Source organism: Paralichthys olivaceus, chromosome 2 (genome assembly GCF_024713975.1).
Source record: "Paralichthys olivaceus isolate ysfri-2021 chromosome 2, ASM2471397v2, whole genome shotgun sequence".
Lineage (NCBI taxonomy): Eukaryota > Metazoa > Chordata > Actinopteri > Pleuronectiformes > Paralichthyidae > Paralichthys > Paralichthys olivaceus.
Genome location: NC_091094.1, coordinates 10567319 through 10583460, shown reverse-complemented (window position 1 = coordinate 10583460; position 16142 = coordinate 10567319). Strand labels below are relative to the sequence as shown.

Below are 16142 nucleotides of genomic sequence, written 5' to 3'. Positions count from 1 at the left end.
AACTCAAGACACATTAATTTACATTCACATTAATTTTAGCTTGTACTTTTTTCCTCTTGACCTTGTGTGTTTATGTGCAAAAAATGGAGCTTTGAAAATACCTGCCACTAAAATAAGTGAAAGTGATTTTTAATCAAACGGCAAATATAAGAAATAACACTGACATGGTAAAAAAAACAAAAAAACGTTTTGATTGTGTCCATCAAGGAAAAGATCCATTATTCTGCTTTGATAAAGCTGTGGCTCAGATGACATGATATGGACAATATGGTCTTTGAGCACAGCCTTGTTTTTAAAATAAGCATCAATTACTTTTCCAAGTATTGCAGGAGGCCTGCTAAATTAATTATGCACATAACACTATTTTAGGCTCTAATCAAGATCATTGGACAACAATAATGTTTAATTTATTTCGCCCCAATTTTGCATCAATGATTTGGAATTGTTTTCTATTTGCAATCTCAGCGCACAGTTTGTCTTTATGCCTTCCATCTACCATCAGATTTCCTCTGTTGAGAATTAAGTACGTTTTCATGGCACATCAACTCACAAGAGAGAAGATGCTGCATGCGACAAGATAAACACGCGGTCAACGACTGATGTGGGATTAAAATGCTTCTTATCTTTATCTCTATGTAAATATTTGAATATGCTTGAATAACATAACATTTTTCGACTTAATGTTCAGCAATAAATCTGATGACTTGTACAAACTTCCCCACTGGTGTTCTGAAATGTTTCTTCTGTGAATATTTCAGCTAAATAAATCTCTCCACTAGACAAAAGAGCTTCCATGTTCCACCAACATTCCAACATGACTCAGTCAGTCATCACTGAGCGACATCATAATGTATTTCACTTATACTTCAGAAATGTCGACACACACTGGACTTTAAAGGTCCAGTGTGTAAGATTTAGTTGAAAGGGAAATTTAAAGTAGAATAATTCTCATAATGTTTTCACTAGTTTGTTTCATCTAAATTGTATGAACTGTAGTTTTCTTTACCCCAGAAAAGACAGTTTATATTTAAATACTTTATGTTTACATCGAGGGGACCCTCTCTACGGAGGCTGCCATGTTTTTTACATTAGTCCAGACTGGACAAACTAAACATCTTTTGAGTTTTAATGACAACTGAAGCTCCCAGTTTTTTTTTCATTTCTGTCCGGTGACAACAGCTGCTGTCTAACATAACAATAACCATTTGGAAACGGTGCAGAAACATAAGGAGACAAGTATGCACAGTGCAGACGTGCTGTTATTATCTGGATCTTGCCTTCCTGGAAAATTCAGGGTTTAAGTTTTGAAAAATCTTTCAGCTGAGAAAATAGTCAATGACGTCATCACATCGCAACGGCTGCAGACAAGACAGACTAGATCCCAAAATAAACTGTGGAGAGTCACACCAGTTTGTAAGATATTGTGCAGAACAGACCTTGTTTATCAGGAAAATGTACAGTTCTGTAAACAAGTAGCACAATCTTAACAGTTGGTGATTCATCAAGGAACAAGTGGAATTCATTATGTTTATCTCTTTGTTGCTAAACTCTTAAGAAGTCACTGTTGCTAAGCAGTGGCCAGACTTTGCTTTTTCAGTCTGTGTGTGAAAAGAATCTCGTAATATTACGTTTTGATGAGATGATACTTTTCAAACTCGTCACAATGAACTCTGGGGGTTGATTTCTGTATCCACAGTCCCACTGAAGTTTGGGACCATTTCAGCTCAGAGTCAGGAAATCGGTTAGGAAGGGATTTCCTGTCTTTCACTTTGTGCCTAAATAAATTAGACAGTGTGGGCCTAGGGACATTCATAGTGAAATTCAGGACAACTTGTATATAAATGCACAATGAGGACCAACATTTTCTACAGAAAATGCACACATATGCACGCACACACACACACACACAAACTGAGATTTTAGGTTTACCATTGGTAAGCTAAGAGGATCAGTAGATTTCTCAGAGGCCAGCCCGGATGCTGAGACAGAGTACACGGATCATAGACACCCACGGTTACCTAGAAGAACCAAACATAGTGTGTTAATATTAAAGTGTGTGTGTGTGTGTGTATGTGTGTGTGTGTGTGTGTGTGTGTGTGTGTGTGTGTGTGTGTGTGTGTGTATGTGTATGTGTGTGTGTGTGTGTGTTACACAACAGGCTTTAATGCAATAGGTGAACTCAGTGACTTCACAGTGAAGATTCAATGTGTCTCTAATGAGTATCTTTTAAATATTTGATGAATGTAAACTTTTACTGGATATTTTTAAGTCAAACTGTATTGATCTTATATGTTATTGACTTTTACATGTATTGTATCTGAATCATAACTATATATGATTCTCTAAAAGACGAACAATACTTTTTTTAATGTATAATATAAATACAATAAAATTATCTTGTCTACCTTTTTAGTATCAGTGAAGAAAGTATCCCAGTCCCCAAGGGGAGCCAGCTGAACTGTGTCATCTGTGTACTTCATTAGGAAATAAGGAACAGCACTGGTTCCTCTTTTGATCCCCAGGGCGTCATAGGCCTCCTGCAAGGCTGCGATCTGAGACAGAAATAATGAGGCAACACAAATATGTAGGTTTGTACATCCACACTGTTCAATGTACCTTGTGGTACTGCTGAGGTTTACAGAGGCAGGATATCCACAATTCTAAGATATTTGTTTGTAAATAGAACTAACAATGGTGTAAATTATAGTTTACATAATATCACTCATATACAGTTTATAATTATGTTAAGCATGTTTAAATTATATAAACTAGGCCAGGCTCAGGAACATTTAAATAATAGAGGCGTTTTTATCAGTAAGTCAAACAAATACAAGTAAAGTGGAACCTCAGACATAACCATGTCTCAAAACATAATTTCCACTACCTAAGAATGAATCATTCATAAAGATATAATGAGCTTATAATCTGTGCCATGGTCTTTGTTCTCATGTACATCGAGGGAATGTTTTCTTCTAATGGGGGGTTTTATTCTGTTCTAGAACCTGTACACACTTAGACACTATATTAGTATTACATCACTCTTCAAGAAGCTGCTTTTTTCAAAGGAAAGAGGTCTTACAAAAAAAAGAAATTAAAAAGGAATGGGAATGCCCCACATTTTTTACTCTGATCATAAAGCATAAGAATTTGTACCATCACCACTTTGAGAAAACCATGTCAATATTCTAATTTAGAAAACAGAAGGAACCAATGCTGAATTTAACTAATTAAAAGTGTTCTGGCAAAATTTCTACCTGTTTTGCTGAGAAAACTTGCTCGAGGACAGAAGGCTGCTGGATCATCTTTATTGCCTCCGGGAAGCAGAGTGCAGGGAAGCAGAACCAATAATAAAAGTGGTACTTCTTTAAGTCCTGGAAAAGATGTGGTCACAAAGTGGAGTAAATAGCAAGAAAAAATACAGAAAAACAGAAAGCTGGTGACACATAATATCATTGACATATGGAACAAACTCATTTATAATATACTGTTTACACGCACTGCAAAGGTCAACAGACTGAATCTGGAGAGGATGGATGGGTCCTTCAACGCAGCTCCAGACTGGATGTCATCCCATATCTACAACACAGCAGGAGACGAATATTTAACTTTAAATCATGTCATTATCTATTACAAAACTTTGAGTCCATTGTTTCAATTCATTTTTTAAAGGACTATTTTAGTGTCTTGGAAATATTCCACTGCACATCTTTTACCTCTTTGGCCTCTTTCTCTAGCAGAGCCTTCTTATCAGTCGTCTTAAAGGCATCAAGTGTGTTGGTGTTATACAGAGTTCCAATAGCTGGACAGCAATGGGCTGGGGTGGGACCATCCCTGACAGAAAAAAAAAAACACATTCTCATTAAACTGAATGAACATCCTTTAACTTTAAAGTTATAATAAATAAACCCATTCCATATTGACTTTACAATGAGAGCTTCACTTTGCTGTACCTAGATAAATATAAATAATTGAAATAAAGGCCTTGTCTACATCTATAGTTCCAAAAAGAGAAATCATTCATAACCTAGATCTAGTTATTGTCTTTAAAAATATTGATTTTTATTAAAACTCTTCTCTATCATTTTTGAGAGCGGTGGCACGTTCCAAATTATTCTCATTGGCTCCATCTTTTTATTGATATTTGTTTGATCGATGAGCTTTAAAAATTCAGTAGCAACAGAAGAACTTCTGATTCAGATAATGTTAAGTTTGGCAATAGCCTATATTGCATCACACTTACGCATCAAATGCACTGAACTCCAAAGTCAGGCGTGTGGGCAAACCAACGGGGTCACCTGTGAGACAGAAATATGAATAAATGTAAAGATTTTAAATTAGCTCATTCTTTCTGGCACTACATAATATGCATAAAACATAAACTGGAGAGCCATCGTTATAATGATACCCTCTGACCGCAAATGCTCACCATTGTAGTAGTAGCCTTTGATACATTTTGGGCTCTCATCCAGCCTGTACTCATTGAGTTTCTTCTGAGTGAGCTGGTGCCAGAAACCTGCCTCCAGGGCGCTGCTGAAGGGAGCAAACTGCAGCTTGAGGTCCGCAGCAGAGGACGCTGCTCCACTGGTGTCAGACGCCATCACAACTTTACTACCAGGGTTCTAATTGTGCAATGAAACAACTGTAGGTTTCTTGATGGCTGTGTAATCTGTCATGACACACAAACAGTATGAAGGTTACACTCACTGTCATAAATTTGGAACTTCACAAACACACAACCAACTTCTGAGCTCAGGACCTCTAATGATTCCGTTTGTTATTGCAATCAATGAAGCAAACAGTAACAAGGTACAAAATCAATCATGGGGAGTCTCATATGTTCTACAGATTTTGATGTCAGTGTAATTTGTGAATCTGTGATGTAGATACATGTAGACTAAAATTGAAAATTGTGTACTGTCCAGACTACATAGACAACCCTGATAAATTTCTGGGTCTGAAACAATAATTTTAATTATTATTATTTGACTGGTTGCGCATCATTAAAATGTGACAAAATTGCTAAAATGTCCATCCCAGTTTCCCAGAGGACAAAGGTGACATGTTGAAATGTCTTTTGTAGGAATGAACAAAGGTTTTGGCATATCATTACTTCTTACACTGCTTATTAAACTGCCCATTGATGTGTCAATCAAATTTTATTTATATAGCCCATATTCACAAATCACAATGTCTCATAGAGCTTAGCAGGGTGCGATATCCAATGTTCTTCACCCTCAACAAGAGAAAAACTACCCGAAAAACACATATTAACAGGAGAACAACGTAGAAACCTTAGAGAGACACGTGTGAGGGATCGCTCTCCCAGGACGGACAGAAGTGCAATAGATGCCACGTGTAACTGAACACACCAACAAAATAACAGTATTTACAACATCGATTAGAAGAAACAGTTTAAGAGAAACCGTGTCCAAGAAGAAAATGTCTAATAGAGATGAAGGAAGCAGCAAAGACAAATGAACTGAGGCGTTATTGTCAGTAATGGTAGAATATGTGAGTAGACATATTGTATATCAAGCAGTCACCCTGATGTAAACATCTTGACACATACTGGTGTGAAGGTCCAACCATTCTTGTTTTATTCAGATGATTTTTAACAGGGAAACACCTTCAACACTTTGGGGCTTCACAGTAAAGTGAACGTATGTTGTAACTCCATATTTCCTGTGTGAGGACTTTGAAACAGTTACTGATCAGTGAGTGAACACAGACACATGAAGGAAGCAGCTCCTTCTCCTGCAACACTTTTTAACACGACCAGTATCTACACATCACCAGTGACTGACTAACTGCATCACAACCCAGATATCAAACAAACCAGACACGCGCTTTCTTTGTGAACATTTCAAGAAGCCGAGGTTACTTACCAGAAAATCTTGACTTCCTGGTTAGGGTGATCATGTGACAAGCCGGGGATGTTGTCAATAAAGCAGTGCAGTGTGGGTAATTAGCTCGTCGGGCTATCCCAGGTTAGCAAACCGCGGCAGAAATGTGTCTCTTTACTTCACGGTGCCTGCACCATGGAGTAAAATATGAAGAACCAAAATAAAAACAAGAAGGCGCAGACGACGAAGCAGGAGAACACCGACAGGAACCTGTAGGCGCCTCTTCGTTTCATGTCGGAGCGAACAGACGTGAACCAGGATGTGAAGCTGCAGGTGACATCATCACTCGTCAAACCAAACTGTGGCTGTGACACAGACTGCACATGACACAACACATGGGCCACACTTCCGGGTTCGTCCGACAAGCGACTACGAGCTCGTTTCCACCGGGAAGTTTGCGGGAAATAAAAAAAAAAATGACGCGAGCCGGATACCACTTTACGATAATGAGTCAGGGACCGTCTATAAAGTTCACAGCTGAGAGACAAGCGAACTAGAATCAGAATCAGAATCAGAATTCCTTTATTGTCCCAAGATTGAGAAATGAATAGCGTTGCAGCAGCAAGACAATCAAACAAGCATGACAAGTGAAGAATATAAAGTAAAGATAAATTACTATATACAAATTGCACTTACACTTCTGACATTGGTTGTACTATGTTGATCTGCCACTCACAAACTAAAAGACTAACTTCTTTTCACTTAAAAATGCTCTTAAATTCAGGTAAATCCAGTATCTCTTAGTATCAACCATTTAAACAGTGTCAACGTCATTATAATAATAATACATTTTATTTATTCAGCACCTTCCATACATAGAATGCTGCTCAAAGTGCTTTTCGATAAAAATCATATAGAACAAACACTTAAGATTTTAAAAAAAACATGAAACTAGCAAAGGGTATAATGTGAAGTTAAAGTAAAGACAAAAGGCAATTGTGTTAAAAAAGATACAATTAATTAAAATCAAGATCACAGAAATTGGTAATAAGAAAGGAAGTGTACTTGTCCATATTTGAATCCACAGGACTCTAGGAAACAAAAGTAGTGAAGTGTACAAATGGCTTATTTACCTGTTGCATGTAAAATACTGTCTGGCTGAGAAGATGCTTAATAAATATAAAATTGTGTGTCAAGACCTCTTGCCTGTCTTCATCTGCAAGAGCAAATCTGCTACTGATTCCATTTACAACCACTGTTCATCTCTATTCTACCTTCTAAATTCTATTAGCATTTTGCTGATACACCTCGTCTACCATGAGTGAGTGGTATACATTTCAGCCTATTACTAAATCCATATCCTACATCTGCCCCATGATCCAGATCTACACCAATATTCAATAGGTTCTTCCCTGACCCATAGGCTACTACATCCTTCCAGCAAGTTTCTTGCTAGTTTTTGTGCAATACTGGCAACTAGCAAAGAAACACAAACGAAAATACAATCTTCTCAGTGGAGGTAATAAATACTATGTTCTTGAGGAATAATTCACTGTAACTTATAACAGATGTATAGTCAATGAGTACCTCAGATGGCTATTTATCCTGTGAGCATCAATTATGATCATCATCACATGACCACTTTAGATTCCTTTTACGTTTCTGTTACACTTGAACACTGTTAAGTAGTAAGTTACTCAATAAATGTGACTTCATCCTTCAGTAAAGAACCATATTTATTCTTAAATTGGCATTATAGATTCACTGAATTACAAATTATAACCACATTATATATAAACTATATATTGTGGTGTAAACACTTGAACAAGTAGAGATTGAAACTGACTATTACAGTGAAATTTAGAGTGTAAATATCAGTTGCTCCTCCACTGACACTGAATGCAGCTTTAGGTCGTCTGAGGTTTAGTGACATTCGAGTCGTATTTACTGGTTGAGTGAAATGTTAAACATATCCAACAGTGAGATTCATGTGTTTACTGTGAACTACTGGTCAAACCAGTTGGCTTGTGTTGCTAAATTAGATTTTCATAGCACCTGTCAACTTCCCCACTATTCATTTTCTTCCTTAATTCAATTTCATGGCAAAGAATTTTGGGAATATGACCAAAATTAGCTTGGTAAGTTTAAGGTTTTATTAATATGTTTACTCAACTACATAAATTATATAAATAAAACAAACAGACATACATTTCTGCAGAAAATGTTGCATTTGATCCATGAATTCCTTAAATATATCCACTACACAGTTGATATCAGTCTCTGTTTCACACTTAACCATTGTGCTGTTTTAATTTCAGTTGACTCCCCTTTATTCTGCATGATCAATTCAAGTTGCAAACTTGCAAAAGACACAATAGAATTCACTACAATAAAAAGTGACCACTTTTATAAATAAGACATTTCTGTAAATGCTGTGTCTATGCAGTTAGTCACTGGCAGCCATAGCAAATGTTTGCAATGCCCTGTCAGTTGGATTTCCCTCATGCTGTCCTCTCTTATTTACATATCACATGAAGTATTTATGCTTTGACATCCACCTCAGAAATGTCTGAAGGGGAAATATTGGAGGGTTATGGATCAATATAAAATTTGAAAGAGCCTGGGTTTACCCTTCACAAGCACTTAAAGCAAACAGCTTCAGCACAATGATGTAACTTAAACCCCCTCAGAGAGCCTCAATGTGGCATCCTGAAAAACTGCTTGATTGATGAACACATTTTGGGCAAACACTGAATCCCATCTATAAATCATGTGACATAAATAATAAGGAACATGTTGAAGAAAGGAAGATGAAGAGGTGAGAGGTGCAGAGGTTCCCTCCTAATTCATTCACTGAAAGAAATGAGTGCTGGCACTAAAGGTGATGATGTTATCGCTGGTCGGACTTGAGCTTGGCAGGTTTTCCTACAATAACATTAAATATAGTTTGAAATACAGTCGTCGTTTGGTCAGTTGCACAACTTATGCTTATGTTCCTCACCGACATACAGCGAATTATCTATGAGGTTGATCAGGGTCAGCTGGGAAAATTAAATTATATTATAACAATATAAATAATATAATATAATAATGGGGGGTCACAAGAAAACATTTTTAGAAACAATTAGATATAGCTATCTTGATCATAATTGTTAAAAAAAGATGTATATCAATATAAAATATATATCTTCAGCCTTCTGATTTTCTTTGTCCTTACGTGACCTGACCTCTGATGGGATTATGACATTTGTGTTGCAGCAGGTGAATTTTCAGCACGACAGGAAAGATTGAGTGAAATGTGCACATAGGTGAGTTTTTTTCAAACTAGCTCAAATCAATATCCTTCATGTGCTTCAACCAAGAACTTTGAGGGAATGAGGGAGGCCAGACAGCAGCAGGAATTTATTTGCTGAAGAAAAAAATCGATGTGATGTACATGCACTTAAAAACTTTCCATGGTGAGTATTAAACGTGATGAATGCACTGTCACAATGGGACAGAATTTGTGGTTAAATCTGCAGTTATTTGTACCTAAGAGCAGAACTTAATGGCTTTGATTTGTGATTTCTAAAAGACCAGTGTTTTTCCTGAATACCAGCCTGACGCTGGCTCCATTCTGTTGACAGAGATGTACTCAGTGCAATCACACACACACGCACGCATCTACACATCATCACCTCTTCCAGCTCAGTTCCACCCCCCTCTGATTTGTTTGATTTGGCTAAGTAGTGACTCACAACCAGTCTGTGTTCATTGTACACAGGAGACAGCATGGGTTTCTTGAGCCACATTTATGTTGGATTAAAAGACAGCAGTTTTATTTATTACAACCCGATTTCTAACAGTATAATTCACATGCAAGAATGTGAAATATACCAATTGGCCCCTGACATGTAAAATGTAATTCATTCAACATAACAAACTGCTTTTGAAAATCTGAACACATTGATATTATGGGAATGGTAAAATGTTTTTCCACAGTGAGATTGTAGGCAAAGCCTTTTCCTAATAGGAGCCATACTGTGTGTTATTCTGTGATGCTCGAGCCTGCTGGTAGCTCTTTGTGTGTTTGTTTCCAAATATTTAATCAATACCAATGCATTACAGGAGTCTCAAATTCATGGGCTCTTTCCTGCAGCGTTGTGAAATGACATTTGATGCTCGTAGGCTAATGGCAGAAAAGGTGCCACATCGTATCATAAAACAGATGAATGAGAAATTAGTAAGCTTGGCAATCAGTTGCTAAAGGGCAGTTTTGTTTGCAGTTTTAACACACGTTTTAAACAGGCCCCGTGCAATCAGTGGTGTTTTGATTCAGACAAACAGCCATTATTCATCTTCTGTATATAGCAGCCAATCCACACTGTGTATGTCGATATAAATTAATAACTTATCTGTTTTGTTGATTGTTAAATTTCTTTACATGATGTATTTAATGACTCACCTGCGTCTTCTACATGAAACCAGACCAATATCTTTTGCAAATAATTTTTAAGATAATGGCTTTAATCTCTTAAAAACAGCAAAAAAGCAAAAAAAGATGAATAAATAGGGAGAAAGATTTTCTTTAAAAACACATTTTGAACATAGTTTCCCTTTGTTCTGCATCAGAACCAAGAACATAAATGTTCACTCCTGTTTCCCTGGACTAGAGATAAAATTCCTCTCAGTTTAAAGACCTCTGGTCCCACACAATTTGTATCATCATTGTGGCATAACACAGACAAAATAAATAACATCAAGTTCAGACATCATCCAGAACCTTCCCCCGAGTCTGAAAAGCTCAGTAAGCTACAAAGGTACGAATAATCAGAAACAAGATACATTCAACGGTTTTGTCCACAAAGTTTTGTCCATCAGCAGATTCTACATACATAAGATTTTTGTTGTGCTTGTTTTCCTGTCACAAGCGAATGTTCAGAATGCTTTTAAAGACCCTTTTAAAGTTCCCATTACAGAGTGGGTATATGAAAGGGTTGAGAGTGGAGTTGATGTAACCCAGCCATATCGTGAACATGTGCAGGTCATGGTGCACACACTCTCTGCAGAATGCCATGACCATGAAAGCTATGAAGTACGGAATCCAGCACAGCAAGAAGGCAGCGATTATGAAGCCTAACTGCTTGGCTGCTTTGTGCTCTTTATGGATCCTCAGACTCTGGATGCGCTGACGTGATTGGTCTATAAACTTTTGCCATGCCTGTTTCAGAGTCACGGCGTTGGCCGGGTCCAATTCAGCGTCTTCAACCCCTTCATCCGTCCACCGCAGAGCGTGACTGGGGTCGTAGGTGGTATAGAGCGCAGAAGTGTATCTCTGCACATCTGACACCTGACTGATATCGCAGACGCCGCTAGCTGAGTTTGGTATTGTGACGTGACATTCGTTTAATGATGCTTGAAGTTTGTGCTCATAATTTCCCTCGGAGGAAATGACATCCGTTGGCACAGAATTGTTCCTCATGGGAATATCAACATCTGGCTGCTTCCCCTCTGGGGCCAAGGAGCACCTTTTGGCCTTTCGTGCCACTCTGAGTCGCTCTGTTGTCATGGCTAGCAGTGATGTCTGCTGGCACTTGACAACAATTTTCCTGTGAGATGCAGAAGGAGCAGCTTTGACTTTATCAGCCTCTTCGAGTGAATACACCTGATCGAGAGTGTTGTGATCCAACAAGCGTTGCTTTTTAGAGAGTTTCAGCGGAGCTTCACACTCCCTCTCAGTTGATTTGGAGGAATTTTTCTCAGTTGTTTTAACATTTTGTCCATTCTCATTTCCAAACGAGTCAGTTGGATGGATGATTCTCTCCCTGTCCCTCAGATGCTGTCTCACAGCCAAGTAGATGTGCGTGTAGAACCACAGCATCAAAATCGAGGGCACATAGAAGTTGAAGACGGCAGTAATGACCTTAAACCATGTGACGAAGCGAAAATCCGTGTCACACTTGTTCTCCTCTTCAGGTTTTAGCTCTACATGTGTGAATGACCTCCATCCTAAAATTGGAATTATCCACATTATCGACAGCAGCCAGGCTCCAGAAATCATCACACTGGCTTTTCCTCGTGTTCGATACTTTAGGTACTTAAGTGGTTGTCTGACAGAGCGGTACCGGTCCAAGCACAGGATGAACAAGCTGAAAATCGAGGCTGTGCTCGCCACGTAGTCCATAATGAGCCAAAACTGGCAGACAGCCCGACCCAGCCTCCATTCATCCTCAAGTAAATACACCAAGTTCAGAGGCATGACTGTGGTCCCTACAATCAGATCAGCCACCGACAAGCTGACGATGTAGAGGTTCCCGACAGTATGCAGGCTCTTCTCTCGCTTCACAGCGTAGAGCACAAGTAGGTTCATGAAGATGGTAAGGAGAGAGATGAGTCCCAGAAAGACCCCCAGCAGGGCTTTGTGGAAGAGGTTGTGGCCGCTCAGGGTGCGATTGATCCTCAGTGAATCACTGTCAACAAGGCCACTCCAGTTATTGCTGTTATTGACGTAGCTGCTGGTGTTGAGGTGTAGTAGAGGATAAGTGGATGATGACAGACCAGATTCCATCATGGTAGGTGAGACGGTCACCTCTAGACCCAGTCACATTGTGTAAAAGTGTCCTCAAACATGGCTTTAACTGCAGACTGTATGAAGCAGTGTGTTTGAATCAGGTGAGGAAGGTGTTTGGAGTCAAGACTTGCTGCATAACAACCAGTGGAAGAAATCCTTTCAAAACTAGGAAAAAGCTCCATCAGCATTGTATTGATGTGTAGTCCATTTGTCATATATATATCCAAATAGATAATACCTGGAAAACATAAAGAACGTTAGAGGTTAGAATTAAGTTTTTTGTCTTAATTCAAGTTGTACGATTTTAACCCCATTTCTTCTGCAAAAAACAAAACATCGTAAATAAGAGTATCTCTCTCCATCACTCACATTTGAATGGATTTAAATATATACTTAAATACTGCTTAACACATTTAATCTTTGTTCTTTAATGTATGGATATACATTTTTAGTGGACTAAAATCTCTCATGCTGTTTCTCTTTCACTGTCCAGCTGGCTTTTTTTAACACTCATATGAAGGGAGGGTGACGAATCCCATCAATATACAGCAGAGGACAAACTGTGTGACTGGAACAAAGGAGGCTAAAAATCCATCTATCTATCTATCTATCTATCTATCTATCTATCTATCTATCTATCTATCTATCTATCTGTCTGTCTGTCTGTCTGTCTGTCTGTCTGTCTGTCTGTCTGTCTATTTATTTATCTATCTATCTACTGTGTCTGTCTGTCTGTCTGTCTGTCTGTCTATTTGTCTGTCTGTCTGTCTATCTATTTATTTATCTATCTATCTACTGTGTCTGTCTGTCTATCGATCGCTAAGCTGTATTTCCAAAATTACAAGTGTTTCATGCTCAGTGGGGAAAAACAACACAAATCACACACAGAGGCAGTAATGGGGGTTATGATGTTTTTTAGCAGCGCTCCCTCAGATAGTGACTCATCAGTTAGTGTCATGGTGGTTTTGATATAAAAATGAATCAATGCAGGAAGATTTATTTGCTTTCATGTTTACATCTGCTCGCATCCTCCAATTCAATCAGACAAATAAATAACTACATAAGCCAGAGAGGGACGGAAATGACCAAACACTGGTAATGAACTATGACACTGTGGATACTGTATGATGGCTCCATCCAGGAGGTTTATTGACAAGAACTCCAGCTTTTAGAAACAAGTAAGTCTGGATGATAAAACAATGATTATTGCGATATAATTGGCATCAATAGCAATAGTCTATAACAAAAGTAAAATATATCACAATATATTGCTAATGCATTGTGTAAGCATGGTGAGGAGGTATTTAATATGTACTTGGTGTCATTCTCTGCACATAAAGAACAGTTTTAAACCACAACCTTCTCTCAGAAGTTGTTAAACTCAAAAGAAATGATGATGTGACATTTATCATGATAATCATTGATATCGACATGATAATCTTGATAACATTTTTGGCCATATCGCTCAGCAGTCATTTCATCAATGGGACAAATGATAATAAATGCACTTAATTAAAGTCAAATTCAAATGTACAATCGTGATAAATATGACGAACAGACTAAAACACACACATCCTGTTTGTCATATTTTGAATCTCGCATAAGGCTTTGACTCAAACAATAGTCTATAATTTATAATCTGTGACTGTGTGTCTAGTATCTCTGTGTGTACAATAACTGCCTCTGCAACACAAATATTTAGGAACCGTATTACTCACTGAATTCACAAAGAATGACACAATGCAGAGGGGATGGATAAAAGAGAGAAAAAAATTGACGTGCTGCGTGTTTTCTGCATTTGCACAATCTCTCTGCACCAGGACAGGACATGGTATTTATCAGACTAATTCCTCAATGTGATTATCTTAAATGAGCATTGTCTGTCTGGTTTCATTAGAAAAAGAGCACGGACGCGGATTAATCGCGCTGCCTTTGATGAATCTACATGAAAAATGTCTTTGACGCGAAGTCAGTGCGCAAAGAACAACCTGTTGATCCGCGCACGGAAACTTTTCAGTTTTGGTATGCAAACGATCGAACAAAATAGACAACGAAACGACTTTTGTCCGCGTGTTTAAACTTAATAACTTCAACAATCTCAGTGATCGTTTCCACACTTACCTCTCAGCATGAATTTCCACGTTCAAGTGTGCCTTTGTATTCCAGCTTCTTGTATTCAGGGTGGAAATAAAGAAACGAATAAAGGTTTTAGGAGAAAGAAATAAGAGTCTCTTCCTCCCTCCTCCTCCTCTCTCTTTGTGCAATGGACTGAACTCAGACTTCAAAGTCCACGTGAACAAGTGCAGCCATAAAAGAGCGACTGTCCCTGGATGGAGTTTTCACCTGATGAGGTGGCGCGTCATGATTCAGTGTGTGTGGGATTCACTCCGTCAACGAGCGAGTGGGTTCCAGTGAGTTCCTGCATAGCGATGCCATGTGGAGATTACTGCGGCGAAATAAAATTATACAGAAGGGAGATATTAGAGGTCGAATAACAAAATCTACAGCAGAGGTTCTCAATGTAGGGCTTGGGACCCCCGGGGGGTCGTGAGACACTGAGAGTGGGGGTCTCGAGATGATTTCCCAGTATCATGTAAAACTTAAAATTTTGTTGTAGTTACACTTTCAAGATATAAAAAAAGAATAATTTGTTTTTATTAACATAAAATAAAAACATCCAGATAATAATTATAGCAAATGTCCAAAAGTGAAGTAACCATTGACCACGTCATCAAACTACAGAAAAAAAAGATGTAAGGTACATAACGTACGCCATTCACAGTTGACTCTTAACGAGTACATGTACACAATGTTTTTATCACAGGTGTGAATGTGTAATATGAATGTCGGGGCTTACGGACATGTTTTTTTTCTGTTGTTTTTTACGTTTGAAGGAGTTACCAGTTACATCAATTGTATTGGATTTGGCTATAATGCTGTTTACCCTTGAAACTCCAAAAGTGTTTTGTGGACTCAAACACTTCACCCCTCCATCTGCATAGTTGTGAGTATAGGGAATTTTCATTTTTGGGTATACTATCCCTTTAAGTGCTCTGATTTTTTTTGTAAGTTGATGGTAGCATGCCAGATTTCATTTTCACCGAACACATTGCCAGATGTCCATGTATGTAATTATTTGTGAACTTCTTTGTAAGCCTCAACTACCTCGGGGATAATGGGGGTCACAAGTCTCTGGCACTGTTATTTTGGGCCAGGGGTTGAAAAGTTTCGGACCCACTGGTACCACAGATTTGTAGGCAGTGACTTAATTATAGGTTTCAGTTTTATAATAGAAACAAATTTTGATGTGTTTTTAATTTATTTTACATATATTGCTTTGAAATGTATAGACTATTAGTACATACATTGTACTGGTATATTTTGTGGTGCTGTGTTTTTAAGTATATTTTCTTATGACCGTTAATTTCATGAAGGGACCGTGTCAGAATTTTCAAACATGGTTGTGTTTTCTGTTCTATCTCTGGAGTGGTATATAAGTGAAAGCAATGAGTCTCAATTCAACTCAATTCCATTTTATTTGTAAAGCACCAGATTAATCACAACATACAACATATATCCCCAGCTTTATATCCCAACACATGTCAGCCAACGCACGTGTTAGTGTGTGGCTTTATGTAGAATATAAACAACCTGTTTGATTTGTTCAAGTCATCTTAGCTCAGCTTAAAAAATGTAGATTTTGTGAAGTATACAATATCCAATTAGATTTCAAGAAAAAACAATACATT

The 16142-nt window shown here is 38.0% G+C and overlaps 2 protein-coding genes across 2 annotated transcripts in view; both read right to left on the bottom strand.

The window, feature by feature from the left end:
* atg7 (ATG7 autophagy related 7 homolog (S. cerevisiae)) overlaps positions 1-6320 on the bottom strand; it is a 54200-nt gene extending 47880 nt beyond the window's left edge. The window contains exons 1-8 of the mRNA XM_069535263.1: positions 5886-6320; positions 4427-4666; positions 4241-4295; positions 3714-3831; positions 3499-3576; positions 3255-3371; positions 2406-2552; positions 1930-2018 (exon numbers count right to left, since the gene is read on the bottom strand). Coding sequence (XP_069391364.1) covers positions 1930-2018; positions 2406-2552; positions 3255-3371; positions 3499-3576; positions 3714-3831; positions 4241-4295; positions 4427-4598 — 776 coding nt within the window. The 5' untranslated portion in view covers positions 4599-4666; positions 5886-6320. The remainder of the gene's footprint in view (positions 1-1929; positions 2019-2405; positions 2553-3254; positions 3372-3498; positions 3577-3713; positions 3832-4240; positions 4296-4426; positions 4667-5885) is intronic.
* A 1249-nt stretch (positions 6321-7569) lies between these two features.
* On the bottom strand, positions 7570-14663 carry hrh1 (histamine receptor H1). Its single transcript, XM_069535265.1, has 2 exons — positions 14515-14663; positions 7570-12631 (listed from the first exon to the last, which is right to left on the bottom strand). The coding sequence occupies exon 2, from the start codon at positions 12391-12393 to the stop codon at positions 10747-10749; it is 1647 nt and encodes a 548-aa protein (XP_069391366.1). The 5' UTR covers positions 12394-12631; positions 14515-14663; the 3' UTR covers positions 7570-10746.
* Between the last annotated feature and the right edge of the window lie 1479 nt (positions 14664-16142).